General features: G+C 32.2%; 1 protein-coding gene across 1 annotated transcript in view; it reads left to right on the forward strand.

Annotated features, from left to right (window-relative positions):
- Positions 1-17,541, forward strand: part of LOC130901613 (GAS2-like protein pickled eggs) — an 87,282-nt gene extending 69,741 nt beyond the window's left edge. Inside the window, exons 6-11 of the mRNA XM_057813099.1 lie at positions 10,323-10,430; positions 12,433-12,608; positions 12,685-13,021; positions 13,409-13,574; positions 13,654-14,076; positions 14,138-17,541. Coding sequence (XP_057669082.1) covers positions 10,323-10,430; positions 12,433-12,608; positions 12,685-13,021; positions 13,409-13,574; positions 13,654-14,076; positions 14,138-14,451 — 1,524 coding nt within the window. The 3' untranslated portion in view covers positions 14,452-17,541. The remainder of the gene's footprint in view (positions 1-10,322; positions 10,431-12,432; positions 12,609-12,684; positions 13,022-13,408; positions 13,575-13,653; positions 14,077-14,137) is intronic.
- Positions 17,542-19,438: the final 1,897 nt, after the last annotated feature.

The following is a 19,438-nucleotide window of genomic DNA, read 5'->3' on the forward strand; positions in this document are numbered from 1 at the left end:
AGTAAACGTTTACAAATTAGAAAAAGTTAAAGGAACTGTTTATAAACTATGAATTAGAAGAAGAATAAGCATCATTCACACAAACGAAAGAAAACGAGAACAAGAAGACTTTTATTGATCTAAGAGCAGCAGTGGACGTTGTAGATATAACAGAAGATGCTCGGTGGAGATGGAACCATCAGAAGTACGAAAAATAGGAATGAAATCTAATGAAGAGATAAGATAACTAAATAAATTAAAGACAAAACCAAAATAGAAATAAAATAAACTGTAAAGACAAGAAGCGAAATATATATGGGAGTTATAACAGAAATAATTATAAGGAAGAATAAATAACGAGATTTTTCTATACATAGACAAGGCCACACATGTGGAAATGGAATTGGAAATGAATATAATAACGAAACCAGCATATACAATCGAAAATTAAGCTTTAAAAGAGAAAGATGAAGACAACAAGAAGAATAACAATAGAAACAAAGTGAAACAAATGAAGAAATAAGGCGGAACCATGAGAAAAATAAAGAGAAAATGTAAAAAAATAGTAGAAAGGAGATAGACATACATTAAAGCGGATGTAACAAATAAGGGAGATATGAGAAAGGAAAAACGCTTAAAGAAAACTAAAGGAGACGAAAATGGATGGATGAATGGGTATTTATCACTTGTTATACGAGGTATGGCTATTAGTAACGAGACTATAGGAAATGCATTCGGTATCGGAAAAGTATAAGGTTTTCTTTTCAAAAAATTTCATTCTAAACTGTACAAAGTTACATTCAGATGATATCAGATCAGAGTATCAATATTCACTTTTGTTCGTATAATTTTTTATATAAATCTTTGTCATAAAAACTGTGTTTCTTAAACTTTGGGCCTCTTCCAACCAGATACACTTTCTCAGCTCAATCTAAACCGTTCACACCACAAATTCCTCGGCAATCAACACATACAAGATAACAACAAGAATGGTACATCAACATTTTTTTGCCAGAAGTCTTCTTCTTCCTCTGTATCAGATCCTGGGAGGTGGACTGCCAGCTGTCCATCCATCTCTTAGGTGGTTCTCTTTTCCCTATTGGTTTCCCTTCAAGTACTATGCTCTTTACCAGTATCTTTTTCTTTGTCTCCCCCATCTTACAATGTCTTGTCAGAAGTGTTCGAAAAAATCAGGGAAACCAAACGCAGAAGACGAATCATTCATCTTGAATCAAAAGTCAAATCTTTGAATTGACGGTTCATCCGCCGTTTGACACCTAGTGATTTCCGAAGATCAAAAATAAATTGCGAGGTGTTTTTCTACACCTGAAGAAGCGGTTCATGCGTTCAAATCACATGTTATGGAGGTATAGATCATAATGGAGACTATTTTGAAAAACAATCGAGTCGTATCCAATTATAAATATTTGTTTTTTTTTGTCTATCTTAAAACTTAATTAGCAACACTCGTTTCTGTAAATAAAATACCAAAATTTGAACTATCTACGTTAATCACCAGTATATCGATGATGAGAATTTTGTAATAATAAAAAATTTAACGTTAACAAAGTTTTCTAAAACTGCAGTATTATTTTCAGAATACATATTGTGTCTTAAACTATTGACTAATGTCTTTAACCAGTTTCTTTTTTGTGGTTATTTTTTTTTAAATACATTAACAGACTCTCGCATTAATTTTTTCCTTAATGTGTTAGCGAGCTGAAAGTACCTATGAACATATGCAAATCAAGCAATTATGGAACAACTAATTAATTCAATAGTCTAAAGAAACACCTGTTCTCTAAAAACTGGAGAAAAATATTAATGAAGAGAAGAGAAGTTTTTAAAATAAACAAATGTAGTGGGATTGTAGAAATTTCAAAAAAAAACAATTGTTAATATCAATTAATCTCGTTAATATATTCCGAGTTTTTTTTTATTAGTTAATAAGATTAATAGACATACAAAACATTGTTGCAAACTGCGTGAGAAATTCTTAATAATCGTATCGTTAATTTTATAGCATCTTCAGAAAAAATACTTATCCTTAAAATGCAAATTTACTTGAATTCCCTCGTAGCTAGGCGATCTAAATATCTGCATGAAATTAGTAATTAAAGAAATAACTACCATAAGATCTATTACTTAGACAAAAACTAGATTAATATTTCATAAAGTATAGGCAAAAAACAATATCACACTTCCCATAATAGAAAAACTTTCCACTAGAGTAAAACATCATTCGAGTAAAAGAAAGAAGAATCGACGCGTACTAACTATTGAATTCTATTACCAAATGGCACTAATGATCAATCAAAAATTCTGCATTTTTTTTCTGTCAAACATTGCCAATAGAAACATCTTTACGACGCTGTTTTTGTTCCATTGTGAGCAAACGCGGCACCAATCTTAAAATGCCTACCATGTCTTCTAGCTGGAGCAGTTTCAATCGACAATCATCCAGTACCGCATGGTGGATTTTCTCCAACATTTCTGTAGCCGTTACCTCATTTGGTCAACTGCTGGTTTTCGCAGATCGTACGGCTTCGTTTTAACTCAGCTAGTGTTGATAACGAAGAAGCAGTCTCACCCAGAGTAGAACCTAGCTCCGGATTGGACACTAACGCCTTTCAAATAACTTGAAACATACGCTGTATAGATTGTGTACTTTATTATTGCAGTGGTATTTTTCAAGCAACTACCGCCATCTCTTGGTTGTAATAGAATGAATACGAAATGGGATTTAGAGTGGAAATTGATACTACTGTCCAATTTGCTCTTCGAAAAGTAAACGCTTGTGTCGAAAAGGTAGAGCGACGTACTTTTTGAGTTTTTTTTGCGTCCATAGTCTTCTCTCTTGCTATATGACAGTTCTTATTGGGATACCCGGTAAAATTTAGAGGGAAAATTGCTGATCACAACGTTTTCTGTTTCGTCATCCACAATAACTGTATTGTAATTCTTATTTACGGGCGAATAAACGTTACGACAAATAAATATAAACAATAGTGTTTAAAAAATAGCGAGGTTGAAATTATTTGAAACATTTAATTAATTAAGAAATCATTTTTTTTAGTTTTCCGCTTGTGTAGTTTCACTCGTGTACATTTTTACAAAACTTTTTTCAACAAAATCCTTTGAATTATGTAAAGAAACTACTTGACCTGTTTTATTACATACTAACTAAAAATATACGATGAAAATTAAAAAGTACGTTAAGCTACGTCACACTATTTTCGAGAATAGTTTATTGGTATGGACTTAATTGAGGGTACAAAGAAAAATTCACAAATTATGCATTTATTAATTATACTATCAGCGAATATATAATCGCAGGTCAATAAAACAGCATATTTCTATGGTGGGAAAGTTGAAAACGCTATTGAAAAGGCACAAAATATTGTTACAAAAGCTTAATCGATAAATCAACTAGCTTTTAACAAAACGCATCACAGATTTGTAATAAAAATTCAAAAAACAATTTAGAATAACAAAAAATGCTCAATAGAATCGGTTGAAATTGATAAACAATTCAAAAAAATATTTCCAAGGTTTGAGGTAAACTTTTTAATTCAGTAGATGAAAAACTATTTTAGAAAAAAGCATAAGCTTCAAAACCCTCGAAAAATTTACGATATTCTGAAAGGAAACTTCGAAATTGATGTAGGCATATAATTTTCCGGTTAGATAGTTTTAAATAAGAAAAATACAAAATGCGCATTTTTTTATTTTTGTGATTTAAGCTTATTTCGATCGTGTAGCCACTGCAAATTCTTCATCAACACCTCCTATGAAAATAACTAACTGGGTTGTGTTATATAAATCTCTATTATGATTCAAAGTGATTGAAAACGCTTCAGAACCAATCAATTTTTCGGTATCTGGAGCCTTGAAATAAGACAAAAATGCTAAGCTTCGGTAATCTCGAGAACGATCCGGAAGAAATCGAAAAGATTCTATAAATTATCGGAGAATTTGCAAAAACAACAACGAGAATTCTGGAAAACTCGGAAAAGAAACCTTGAAAAGCGAGAAAATGCCGATCAATTTTCGGAAGATATGGAAAACGCGAGATATCTCTATCAGTTGAGAATTTAATGTGTCAATAATCCTATTAAATATTCCGACAGTAATTTCATTTTGAATACGGTTTAACACTTTTTTTAACTGTACCTACAATGATGGTTTTTTTTGTACGTTCGTTTCGAAAATGTATTAATTTCATTACGGGACAAAAAAGCTACCGTTATCTTTTATTTCCGTACTTGTTACATTGTTTGCGTTGCAAGATTGGGCGTTTTAGTGAGTCAGAAAAATTAACCTCCATTAAAACTATTGAATAGAATGAAATGAATACAAATCGGTTCTTGAATGTCTAATTAATTATGTGCACTTAGTACTTACGTTAAATTTTTGAATAATTAGGAATGGAATGCTTTTGAATAATGCACTGTTAACAAACAATTATTACTATAACATACAGAGTGCAACAAGACAATGAGAACAAAAATATTCGCTTTTAGTAGCCTACAACGATAAAATGTTAACGTAGTACCCTACAGTATTGAAATAGTAGCCTAAAACGCTATTAGTTGCCTAAATGGTAGCCTACAATACTACAGTAAGGCACTATTGTTGCCTAAATAGTAGCCCATTGTATCAAAATAGTAGACGAGGACACTTATTTGGCTAAATACTAGACTACAGTAGCAAAATTGTTGCTTAAGACACTATTAGTAGCCTAAGTACTAGCGTACAGTATAAAAATAGTAGCCTAAGACACTTATTTGCCTAAATAGTATAGTACAGTATTAAAAGTGTTAGTATTACTTGCTTGAATAGTAGCCTACATTATTAAAAAAGGTACCCAAAGACACTATTTGCTCAAATAATAGCTTAAGATAGTATTAGTTCCCCAAACAGTGGCCTACAGTATCAAATAATAGCCTAAGATAATATAAGTTCCGCAAATAGTAGCCTACAGTATCAAATAATAGACTAAGATAGTATTAGCTCCGCCAAATAGTAGCCTACAGCATCAAATAATAGCCTAAGATAGTATTAGTTCCGCGAATAGTGGCCTACAGTATCAAATAATAGCCTAAGATAGTATTAGTTCCGCGAATAGTGGCCTACAGTATCAAATAATAGCCTAAGATAGTATTAGTTCCGCGAATAGTAGCCTACAGTATCAATAATAGCCTAAGGTAGTATTATTTCCCCAAACAGTAGCTTACAATATCAAATAATAGCCTAAGATAGTATTAGTTCCCCAAACAGTAGCCTACAGTATCAAATAATAGACTAAGATAGTATTAGCTCCGCCAAATGGTAGCCTACAGCATCAAATAATAGCCTAAGATAGTATTAGTTCCGCGAATAGTGGCCTACAATATCAAATAATAGCCTAAGATAGTATTAGTTCCGCGAATAGTAGCCTACAGTATCAATAATAATAGCCTAAGGTAGTATTATTTCCCCAAACAGTAGCTTACAATATCAAATAATAGCCTAAGATAGTATTAGTTCCCCAAACAGTAGCCTACAGTATCAAATAATAGACTAAGATAGTATTAGCTCCGCCAAATGGTAGCCTACAGCATCAAATAATAGCCTAAGATAGTATTAGTTCCGCGAATAGTGGCCTACAGTATCAAATAATAGCCTAAGATAGTATTAGTTCCCCAAGCAGTAGCCTACAGTATCAAATAATAGACTAAGATAGTATTAGTTTCGCAAATAGTAGCCCACAGTATTAAAAAAGTAGCCTGACAGTATTAGTTGCTTAAATAATAACTTACAGTATTAAAATAATAGCCTAAGATACTTATTTGCCGAAATCACAATATACAGTATTGAAATAATAGCCTACGATACTATTAGTTATCTAGATAGTAACCTATAGTATTAACATAGTAGACCAGGTCACTTATTTATCTAAATAGTAGCCTACAGTATCAAATAATAGCCTAAGATAGTATTAGTTCCCCAAACAGTAGCTTACAGTATCAAATAAATTCCCCTAGATAGTATTAGTTCCGCGAATAGTAGCCTACAGTATCAGATAATAGCCTAAGATAGTATATAAGATATATAGAAGACACTATAAATTGTTTAAATTGAAGCCTAAGTCACTTAATTGCCTAAACAGTAACCCACAGTAATAAAGTTGTAGCCTAATACACTATTGGTTTTATAAATTGTAGTCTACTCTATCAAAATATTAACCTTTTCTTTATTATTATCTCACTTTTTACTCATTAGTTTTATCTTCTTTTTCCTTTGATTGTTAGGTGACTTCTATAATTTCTTGAGCAAATCTCATGGCCTCCCCCCTGCCTTGACGTTCGTAGCAGCATGGCATGTATGTTTGGTGTTGCTAATTGAAAGTCTTCTTTTTAACATAGAATCTCTTCTATGAAAAAAGTTCAAGAAAATGTGAGAAATGGATAGATAGGTGTTGTGAGTTGCTGTCATACTGCTGAGTTTAACCTCAAAGTCTTCAGCTTAAGAATCTTCCTCAGGAAGAGGTATAAGGACTCATTTGAAGGTACTAGTTGATATTACATTGGACGCCACAGTTTTGTAAGTTCGGAACCAAAAGTAATCAGAGGGAGCCAGATCAAGTGAATATGACGGATGAAACAATAAATATTAATGCTATCAGATTAATTATTGATCCAACTGGAAGTATTAACTTTCATGGAAGCACGGATGATATCCGAAGTTTCGGCCATTTTTTGACCTTCTTCATACATCCACAACAATAAATAGAATTTATTGTTTTAAATAGAATCGAAAAATAATTTTTTGTAGACGTTGCTAATGAATATTACATCACAATTAACGGAATAAGTTTAATCAAAATCGTAACAGGCCGATTGGCACGTTACATTTGGTATTATTTCTTTCTTCATTTTTATTAACTTTGTTATTTATTTCGTCAGCACTAGCTGCTCCTAGAAATTAACCTTATCTCCAATCTCAAGCAGTATATTGAATATAATCATTCTGATAAGTGATCGATACCAGGTATCTGATTTCGGTAGTTAACAGTACAAATTTCATCTAAGACAATCGTTTTCTATTTGTAAGAATTCAATTAGAATAAATTAATGCCACTGTCATTTATGAATCGGTAGATTGATTAGAGATATTGATATTTAAATTCCACTCTCAACGAACGGAAATCCTTTTAAATAATTAAAGGTCCTTATTAGTCATTTGAATGATGTTAATATCAATTTTAAACCGGTATCTAATGTTACTTTATATAGCAAGGACTTCATCTGATAATGTAATATCCACCTGGGACGAAGATTTGAGCTTTCGATGGTTAATGAAACTTATTTCTTTGATCAAATCGTCGATGGTAACGGCAGTTTTGCAAAAATTTTTCTTAAAACGAAAGGTATAACCTCTAATTCCTGACCAGAATTTTTTGTGTGGACCTGATAAGGATCTTATCAGGTTATTCCGCAACCTGGATAACCTGACAAGGACTGATAAGGATGTAACGCAGATCAGTTATGAGGTCCTGATCAGGATTACCTTATATGATTCTAATCAGAATTAGCTCATAAGATCCTTATCAGGATTACTTTACATTACTTGGACTTGGACAATTAACTGACATATTCCTGATTAGATTTTCCTTCTCATTTGTATTGAAGTGAGAAGTTCACACAAGCAAGAAAGCCTGAAAAAAAATCAATTTATTTTCAAACGGGTCAACCTAATGTGATCCTAGTGTGGACCTCGTCAGGATAAGATAATAAGTAATATTTTGCTTTCCAATAAGTTGATCCTGGGAGGTTTTTTATATAGATTTGATCAGAAAAACCTGATGGAAAATTAATTTATTTTAAATGGGATTATCCTAATGCGTTCCTTTCCGTTTAACCTGATAAGGTCATTATGAAAAATTCTAGTAGGGTTATTGAAGGACGTCTAAATAAAGGGATCCATTTAAATTTCGTTTAAATTAGGTCCTTGAGAACCAGAACCAGAACAATTGAGACACGTCAATTTGTAATTTTAAATGAGCATTTTTTATAAATTGTAAAGGGTTGTTGTTAAACTCAGAATAAATGCTTTGGTGGTATTTCTTTTAACGTTAAATGGTGATGGCCTCTTTTATAATGGCAACATACGAGGTCTGGCTATTAAATAACGATGCTCCCCTTCAATATACTCCCCTACCCTCGCCACACAGCTTTCCATACGTTTTTCCCATCGATCGAAGCAGTGCTGGAAGCCTTCTTTAATGAGGAGCTCTGTCGTTTTTTGCTTTACCGCTCCCATCGATTAAAATCTGGTCCCTTTCAAAGCAGATCTTTTTCTAACCTTTCTAACCTTTCGAGGAAATCTGATCAGACCCGTTGACGCAAGAGGTTTTGGTAAAGTCAGATTTTTTGGCACCAACTACGCACAGACTTTTGTCATGTATAATTCCTCGTGTAAAAGTTTTCAAACCGTTTTATTATCGCCGTTTACAGCCTCGGCTATCATCCGGATGCTCAGTCGACAATCTGCATGCACAATTTGGTTGATTTTGGTCACTGTTTCCATAGTTGAAACAGTCACAGAGCGACCTGGGCGCTGGTCATCTTCAGTGCCATCACTAAAGCGCTTACACCACTCAAAAACACGCGCACGAGATAGAGAATTGTCCCCATAGGTCTTTTGCAACAATTTATAACACACAGTCGGAATTTTTTTCAATTTAATGAGAAATTTGATATTGATACGTTACTCCTGTTTTTCACATGTTTTTATTTAATAACCAGACCTCGTGTGCTTTCGAATACTTGATGGAATCTTCTTTATTTGTTTGCGTATCTCAAACTGAAAGCGAAATTAGAGAAAATGTACCGCAATAGTGGAAGAATGGGGCACTGTTTACTAAAACTTCTTTCTCAATGAATCACTTCACGACAATTACAAACTTCTATAAACAGTAGGTATTAGTCAATTAAAAATAAACCAACAACAATAAATCCTTTAAACAAACAAGACGTATCCATTTCAAAGCCTACTGTAATAATAATTCGAACTAATGTTATAAGAAACAGCTATTGTTTGAAGACAATTGAATGTTGTAGTAAAATAATCTACGACTTTCTATCGACAATTTTAACTGCAACTTCGTGCTCGAATCTTTAGAAAAATCGAAAAATATATAAACAAAATACGTGGGAAATTTTATTATTGATGACCTGCGGGTGTTCCGTCTCAAAAATAGCTTTATTTGGACGTAGAAAACACGTACAGAGTGAACAGAAATGAAAATTTTAAATTGGTCTTACCTGAAAAGGAACGCAACGAGCTTAAGAATGAAAGTAAAAGGTCTATTCAAAAGTGAATAGAATCGTTGACATCTGGTTTATAACACGAGCTATAAAATACGATGTGTAGTTATTAATATAAGAAACTACAAGCAACCCTAAACTTTATTATCAACTAGCTGAGCAGACTTCTTAGTGCCTCGATCGATACACTTTTATTTTAAAAGAATACTGAGTTTTCCTGAAATACTATTTATAAGGTTTCAATTTGATATTGATGGACACACATAGTTATGATACAGTCTGTTGATCAATTTGAAGCTTTCTGGTAAACTATGTTTTGTTTTGTGGTACGTAAATAAACAAAGATGTTGGTTTTCCGTTGCGCAAACACATTGTCCATGTGCGAAGCTTCTAACTACTGGCCATACGATTTATTTATGGTCATCGCAAAGTCCAGACGTACTGGAAATTGAAAAGACACCCTCTCCATTAAATTTTTCCTTTATTACGTTATTCATCACCTTTCTATCATCCTTGTTCCATTGCACAGTTGAAGTTTGAAGATAACCAACTGACCCGGAAGAAAATTTGATTGATATCCTCGACATCTGTATTTTTCGCCGCCAAAATAGTTATTTAAATGTTGCACTAGATCTGAGTAAACGCGCTGAATAAGCTTCTCTTTTGAGTCTGTAATGTGCCAGAAATCTGTGGGTAATTTGATGAATCCGGTCGAGGTGTACACTGGAACTTGATTATTTCCAATGTCTAACAACTACTTCGCAAATATAAAATATTTTACTGCTTCAGTACCGTTTTAACAAGTAAAAATTGATGTTCAAACCTTTTTCAGTCTTAAACAAAATATATTGATAAAGACGGTCGATTTTTACCTGCTTATTGAAACTAATTTTTCATCAAATGTGACCAAAAATCAAAAATATATCTGTCTAAGAATAAATCTAACATAAAAGAAAAAATTGTAAAATTTAAAAAACACAGCATTACATCACCTTTTTTATTAATAATATTGAATTGAAAATTCTGTTTCAGGTTAGGGATTTAGTTGAAAAATGTACCTGCCCCACCCAGTTTCCCATGATAAGGGTATCTGAAGGAAAATATAGGATTGGAGATACCAAAGTACTTATTTTTGTTAGGGTGAGTGTATATATATATTTATTTTAATTAATATGTCAACAAACATTTAAAAAAAAACATTGACTCACCTACTAAAATCTTAAACTTAACTCCTGATTGATTAGAAAATAAAAAAATGGTACTCTTAATTTTTGGAAATGATAAAAAACGTGTGAAATTTTAAGGTTAGGTCATCCCTAATTAACTTTTTAAGTTAAAGGGCTGTGAAGAAATTAATTTTTTACAAAATTTTTGGCTCAACTTTGAAGCTCTATAACTCGTTAAAGATGCAATTTGGTATAGAGGTAAACGACTCCCAATGTGTCCTCGAATAGTTTGACACCGCAAAGCCTTAAAAGAAAAATGGCAGAACCAAACAGACCTAAGAAAAAAGAAGAAGAATGATTTAGAACTATCGATAATATTTTCTAACAATGTAAAAAGCGAAAATTGTATTTAACTAACTTATTGAAAGAAAAGAATGTTTAATTAATTTATTTTTTTAGTTTTTAATAGTAAAATTATGATTTTCAGTGTATATATAAATGATTATTTCGTAAAAATCCATTGAGTAGGTTACACGCTCTATACAAAGATGGTGAGCTCACACACATATCGTTTTGTAATTTTCAAGGATTACTTGTTTTTTTTTTCATTATCCTTAATGCAGGTGTGCTATATCATAAATAATTAGGCATCTATTTTTATTATTAAACTTTGTGACACAACAGACTAGAATGAATTCAGTTTACACATATCCAAATAACCAAAATTGGTATTCAATTACTTGTAATATCATTTGAAATGAATCATAATGAATTCTAAATAAAGTAAATAGATTACTCGTCGCATGTATTCATTCCAACCATAACTAGAATACTCCAACAGTCCAAAGAAAAGATAAGAATTCGTAAACTAGGATTCCGGATTATATAAATCACCTATCAGTTGATTGTGGATCCTAATCATGGAAATAGAAAAGATTCTTTCAGACCTTATCACAAAATGAAATTTTTGTCGCGTTCGATTATCATTTACCGGAAAAAAATTTAGTTTCGTGTAATTTATAGCTTTATAGACCTTAATTCGGCTATACAGGGTGTCCCGCATAAGAACCAACACAACAAAATGACAAAAAAAATTTCTTTGTAACGCAAGCTACAAATATCAAGTTTTGTACACTGTTAGAGGTATTAAACGCCTAGAAGACGATCGAAGTATTCTGGAGGGTTAATTAGGAGTGACGTGATATTTGGATGTAGTACCACCGTTTCCTTACTACACTTAATGTACGGCACAGGCTGAACTGACTCTAGACAAGCAGCACAGTTAACTGGGTGAACTAGTTCTCTTGCACTGCTACTAAGAACAGTGACTCTGGCGCTGGTTCTGCTACAAAGAACGCTTTAGTGTACACTTCCTGAACTAGTTCTGACAGTGAAGCTACCAAGAACAAACCTAATAAAAAATAAGAAGTCAAACTTAATTATTTAACCACAATTTGTCTTTTTCTTTCCACTACAAGAAATAAGTGTGAAGATATTATTTTTTCACAAAATAAACTAAACTTTTGGAAAAAATGTTAATAAAGATATGATTCTGAACCGAAGATCCAAAAAATAAAAAGAAATTATCAAATTATTACAGAGTTCACCTAATTAGTAAATAATTGGCTAAAAATTGTGGTTCAACTATTTTTTATAGTCTCAAAATTATAGTTTTCTCTATCACTTCTCCAATACATGTACAGGGTGTCCTGAATAAGAACCAACACAACAAAATGTAAAAAAAAATATCAAGTTTTGTACACTGTTAGAGGTATTAAATGCCTAGAAGGCGATAGAATCATTCTAGAGGGTTAATAAGGAGTGACGTAACTTAAAAATTTCACAAAAGTTTTCTTTCTATCAGTCACGGAATCCAAGTAACGGACCGGGAGCGTTGATTATGTGAGATTCCCGCAGCCAACCCACTAAACCGGAAACTTTCTCAAAATGAATTTTGTTTTTGTTACCATTTTCAGATTCTCCGTAATCACGTGATGGTTAGAGTCGGAGGGGGATGGGATACACTGTCTCATTATTTGGATAAACACGATCCGTGTAGATGTAGAACGCAACATAGAACTACCCAAGGAGCGAAATTGGTAAATAAACCAGGAGCAATAGATTTACATGGATCCCATGTTTACTATGAAAGGTAAATATAAAGACTATCATGCGGGTCGTCGCTTATTTATCGTCGGAAACTTTCCCTTTATTTTTCTCAATTTCAGATCACAAGCAACAAATAACGACTCATTCAATGTATGCAACGGTTCCAGTGGTCCTCATTCTTTAGGTCCCCCGATGAATTCTATAAATCGATCTCGATCTCGTTCACCTAAGAGATCACTCAGTCCGAATCTTTCTACGAGAAGATCCCTGGCGCCGCCTTTAAACAGGTCTAGAAGTCCTACACCGAATTACACGTCAAATTTTAATACGAAACTTTCATCGAATAGAAGTCCACAACATAAAAATAATTATGGTCCACAATCTTTGCCAATATCACTCAATAGCTATCGGCCTAAAAATATTGTCAGTAGTATGCAAATTCCAGTAGATTCCAAGGTAAGTATATCGTTTTAGTTATTGTGTCAAATATAATAATAAGTTTTCGCCGAAGAAACTGGTCTAAAGAAAGACAGGATCTCTTAAAATTTCTATATATAAAAACCAACTCGGTTACTGCTTCTATTGAAATGCCTGCCCAAACTATTAAGGAAACTTCTCCAAAAGCCACGTCTTTTTCTTCAACATTGACAAACACCGCCGAAGTTTTAGAACACAAACAAAAACAATTCAATAATACAACGAAAAAGAAGTTTTTTACATTCATTATTTGAAGAGCCTATCAAACCACTATCAAAATGACACGTTAAAAACAAAATTGGATAGATCGCGTTTACTTATGTTATGGGTTACTTCTTGATTAGGAGATTTGCTTATCAATTTTAGGTTCTAAAATCAGAAGTTAGTTTACACGTAAATGATACAGATCATAGCGACACTACTTCAGAAATGTCCGATGAAGGTTACAGAAGCTTAGGTCTTATACACGATAGAACCAAACAAAGATCATCTCTTTATAGTCAAAATTCCACAGAAGATGCTGAAGAAACTGGTAAGTTATTGTTAAAATTCGACAATGAAAACTTAGATATTATTATTTAGAATCTTAATGGAAAATTTCACTTTTTCAGAGCATCAAGTTTATACAGACGACGATCTTAACGAATTTGGTCTTAGAAGAACCCACTTTTCGCAAAGAATTTATGGGAATGATATGAAAACTACATTAGAAAAGAATCTCCAATCGATGGAAAAACTTTCGGAATCTTCAAGTACCTCTCCCGAAACGACAACTCACGAAACGTTAATTAAAAAGAAAGAAAAATCATTTTCCTTGACCAAGGACGACGCACAAATTAAGAAGAAATCTTTTAGTAGAACCAACAGTGCAGAAGTTAAAGGAGACATTCAAATTCAGAAAAGTCCAAAGAAAACACCGTCCCAAGTCAGAAAGGGTGATTCTAGGATTAACACATGGAGTGGAAGACCTCGACAATCCAGACCGAGCATTGGACAAGATACTTTCGTCCAACCGTTTGCTAGAAACTCACCAGGTAAGATTTTATACAAAAATCCCTAATCGCTCTGTATAATTTTATACTTATTTTCGTTTAGTGCGAAGAAGCGTCTCGGGTCTAACAGAACGAAGATCTTCATCTACAAATACATCCCCTACAAAAACTAAATTAAAACAGGAACTTCTACAAGTCGTATCCCAAGCAAGTTCAGATGAAGATGCAGCATTGCAAGTCCAAATATTGCTCAAGAAATTCGGCAGTTTAAACACTCTAAACGACGAGGACAAATATACATCATTGGGTCCGATAAGAAATTCGCCGGAAAGAATGTCAATTAGAAGCCCCAGAAAGGATTCTCGACCTGAAAATCATATTTCGAGAATACCGGCTCCGAAAGCTACAAAATTATAAATTTAAACACAGAATCAATAGAAAATATCAATTTGAATAATTGTTTATGAAATATTTATGTTGATATTTTGATGTGAAAATGAATAATCTAATCTAATCTAACCAGTCCAAACCAAACCAAACTTATATCTCCCTGTACAGGCTGGATGTGGTTCAAGACCGTAATTCTAAACAAATTCCCTCTGGAATTTCCTATGCAATAACTATCATTTGATCATAAAAGCATTTATGGTCCAGGAAAAAATAGGGCCACCACTTTTTTGGACTTTATTCCATTCGTATATGTGGGTATAAATTGGTCAAATCGTTTCATCGGATATGAACTAAAATTGTTTAAATCGAGATTCTTTTTGAAATACCAATTCGCGAATTTTGGGGCCTTAGAACACATTAAAACTGTATTATTGTCATTTAATTAGACCACAATTCTCAAGAAAATGAATGTTTATAATCTATAGAGGTGGTTTTTTTTATAATTTACTTTATTCCCTCAATATATCAAAAAATATAATTTTTTTTCACATATTGTTGATCATAATTCAATTTTTTTACCCTAATTGAACGAAGGATTCATGACTATGCAAAAAATAGCTCTGTTTGAAAAAACTAACTTTTCTTTTTCTATAAAGAAATTCACCATGAGTCTCATGATATTGTCAACCAAACCGCATGTTAATTTTTTTACCTTCACGCCCTTTTAACCTTGAAAGTTTCTCTTAAAACGTGGTGTCTCTACTCCTACAGGACTTTTTGTTAATTTTATTCAAGTTATGTTCTCAATATATCAAAAAATATAATTTTTTTTCACATATTGTTGATACCAATTCAATTTTTTTATCCTAATAGAACGGAGGATTCATGACTATGCAAAAAATAGTTCTGTTTGAAAAAACTAACTTTTCTTTTTCTATAAAGAAATTCACCATGAGTCTCATGATATTGTCAACCAAACCGCATGTTAATTTTTTTACCTTCACGCCCTTTTAACCTTGAAAGTTTCTCTTAAAACGTGGTGTCCCTACTCCTAAAGGACTTTTTGTTAATTTTATTCAAGTTATGTTCTCAATATATCAAAAAATATAATTTTTTTTTCACATATTGTTGATCCCAATTCAATTTTTTTATCCTAATAGAACGGAGGATTCATGACTATGCAAAAAATAGCTCTGTTTGAAAAAACTAACTTCATTTTTTCCCTTCACGCCCTTTTAACCTTGAAAGTTTCTCTAAAAACTGAAAATGTTTCAACTTTAGTTGCAGTTGGGTTAAATCAAGATTATATACTGAAATTACTTCAATTAACATGTAACAAGTTTAATATTTTTTTTTATTTTCCATATATAGAATCATAATAATAATAATAATCCAACTATTTCTTGGAATATCAAAGAAATAATATGCCCTTCACTATAAATATCAACATATTTATTTTATTTAGTACTCGTTTGCATTAAATGCATTTAATATTAGCGTAATATACTTTTTTGAATTAAATTTTATGCAAATACACCCATTAATGTATACCACATTTTGCTCTAACGAGTTATGTTACATAAGTTTTTGTTATTTTGTTTAGATATTTAGAAAGAAAAAACAAAGTTTCGCTTTATTTAAGTTGCCTATATGTACCTCTATCAAGAGGCTTTAATTTTTATATAAATACCTACCCCTACTTGTTTAAAAATTCCTATGGTGCTATTTTTTTTCATTAGGTAGGTAGATAAGTTAGATCTAGATTTTTTTATATAGAAACGATACTGACATTAATAAAATATACATAGTGTGAACAAAAATGGCTTATTACTTGACAATAAACTAAAAAGCTTTTTATTCTAGAAAGCTTTTAATTGCTAAAGCTTAAAACTTCACTTCTACTAGTTATTAGTTTAATTAATATCAAAATTTCTTTATTATCCATTTAAATATATTCTTCATTAGTGATCTGTTTCATATCAGTTTAAAATTTGCAATTTTATTCAATATTTTCATTTATATTAAGGAAAGTTTTCAATCATCAAAACTAATAGTTTTTCAAAATAGAAATTTCAAGAGATGATCAGTTTTGAAGTAGCTTGGACCCTTTCTGATAAAATGACTTCAAAATATGTTCTTGGTAGCTGCACTGGAACTGTACTGAACTGAACCAGTGCAGGCCAATTCATGAGTTCATGAGAATTAGTTCGATGAGATACAAAGAACAATATAGTTTGTAGTATTTACAATAATGGAAAACGATTGAATACTTTTTGATGTATTACCACCGTTTCCAGATTACACTTATTGCACTGCACTGGCTGAACTGACTCTAGACCCAGTGCAAGCAGTACAGTTAACTGGGTGAACTAGTTCTCTTGCACTGCTAAGAAGAACAGTGACGCTGGCGCTGGTTCTGGTACAAAGAAGGCTTTAGTGTGCACATCCTGAACTAGTTCTGTCAGTGCAGCTACCAAGAACAAACCTAATAAAAAATAAGAAGACATACGTAATTATTTAACCACAATGTTTATCTTTTCCTTCCACTACAAGAAACCCATGTGAAGATATTCACGGATTTCTATTACGAATATTTTTTCACAAAATAAACTACATTTTTAAAAAAAATGTTAATGGAGATAAGATTCTGAACAGAAGGTCCAAAAAATAAAAAGAAATTATTAAATTATTACAGAGTTCACTTAATTAGTAAACAATTGGCTAAAAATTGTGGTTCAACTATTTTTTATAGCCTCAAAATTATAGTTTTCTCTATCACTTCTCCAATACTTGTTTATTCTGAAGGAATTTTATTTGGTTTATGATTAAATTTTCTCAAAGCAAATGCAAATAATCAAAACAATTAGCCTTAAAAAACCATTTTTGTTACTTCTATTTTTATACAACATAAATACTAACCAGGAATTTTTAACAAATAAAAAATACATGAATATATGATAAAGTATTAAAATCAGTATAGTTTCAAATTTTTTATTTTAGAAAAATTTGGACTAGTGATACTAAAAATTAGCTGGACAATTTTGTAACCCTATTGATTTTTAACCCTAGATATTTATATACAAATTATTTAGCAATACATTTTTAATAAATTTCAAAGTTGGTTTTTTTTTCGTTTGATTCTATTTTCATTAAAACTCAATCTTTCATGTCCTAAATCGTTTCATGGAGTAACAGCTCTAAGACAAAGAAGATTCATAGTTTTAACTCAATCCAGTATATTTTTAATAGTTGAAAAAGAACTTATTCAACTGTATGTAGTAGAAATTATTTTTCTCGTAAGCATTGGAAAGAACTCATATATGATGAAGATATAACCAATGCTGTAGCCATATTAAAGACAGTAACATGAAGTAACGGCAAATTTTAACCTTGCTTTAAAAAAAAGGTAAAAGAAACAAAAAATTAAAGAAATCTATTTATACATCTACAAATATAAGGTAACGTTACGCATTTTTTGTTTTAGTTCGCTAGAATCTGATTAAATAAACGACATTTATTTATTTTAAATCTATTAGTTTTTGTTATACAAATTATGACAGTAGAAACTTCTTAATTACTTCCAATGGCCTCCATGTGAGTGCATCTGCCAGCACTATAAAATACAAACTAACAGTATATTATCGAGTATATAATCTTTGCAAACTAACCTACCTGAATGTGTCAATCTAATCCTTGAATATGACAGTTGACGTGACATTAATTGAGGCTCGTTCAGACAATGACATTTTAAGTCATAGCACCTAATGCCGTGACGTAATGCCGCAACAATGCATTGTCTGAACAATGAATTTCGAAAGGTTAAAAAATCAGTGACAACTGGTTCTGAGGCCTATTCCACAATGATACTTGCAACTTTGCATTTATCACTTTTCAATTTGCATTTGCTGCAAAGTGAAAAGTCTTTGTGTTCCACAATTAACTTACATAAATTTTGCACTTGTCACTTTTTTGTAAAGACTTTGGAAATAAGGACTTACGTCAATTTGACATTAGATTAAATTTTGTTAGTTCCTGTCTGAATTTTGTCAATGCTATTGTACTAAATATGTTCCCAACATTGCGGGGTTTTCTTGTGTATGTGGGTGTGTTGATGGTACTTTAGTAAATATCGATGCCCCCAGTGAAAATGAAGCAGCTTACGTAGACAGACACGGTAACCATTCTCTTAACTGCATGATGGTTTGCGGCCCTAATTTTCAGTTTTACGTTGTTAATGCTAATTGGCCTGGCAGTGTCCACGATGCAAGAGTACTACGTAATTCTGCAATTGCGCGGGATTTTGGTCAATGATTCCGACCTTTTCCTAACGCAGTGATCTTGGGAGACAGCGCATATGGACTGAAAGAGTGGCTTATGGTTCCCCTGAGAAGAAATCCAAATGAACATAATTATAATAGGAGGCATAAAAGCACATGGCGAGTTATTGAGAATACTTACGGCATTTTGAAGGAGAGATTCCCATATCTTAACCATCTCAGAGTTTCACCACGAAGAGCGAGGAAGATTGTACTAGCCTGTGCCACGGTACACAACATTTGCTGCCAGAATGAAGGTGTATTTTATGAACTTGACGACGAATGTTTCAATAACCTCGGTGCTGGTGACAACGAAGTCTTATTCGAACCGGAAGTAGTTCCCGAAGGTGCCATTAACAGACAAAATCGCCTTTTGCAATTATTTAATGTATAAACTAAAAATTTTTCGGTAGATACTTTTCATTGATGTTTGTAGTTTCTTATAATTGTTGAGATGTGGCAGCATGCACATGATTGATTAAATGTTAATTCATTGGTTATTTTTTTAATTTACATATCACTGTGACTATTAAGTATTAGCCACTGGTTTTATAATACTTTGTAAGCTAATAAGCTGATTAATAAACTGATTATGCAAGAGTTTAAAGGTCCATTTTGTATTGCTGTTTTCCAAGGAGGTTTCTTTCGCGGATATAATTCGGAATCGGATAATATTTGATGGCGTGATGCCGCAGAAA

This window comes from Diorhabda carinulata, chromosome X (genome assembly GCF_026250575.1).
Source record: "Diorhabda carinulata isolate Delta chromosome X, icDioCari1.1, whole genome shotgun sequence".
Taxonomy (NCBI): Eukaryota; Metazoa; Arthropoda; class Insecta; order Coleoptera; family Chrysomelidae; genus Diorhabda; species Diorhabda carinulata.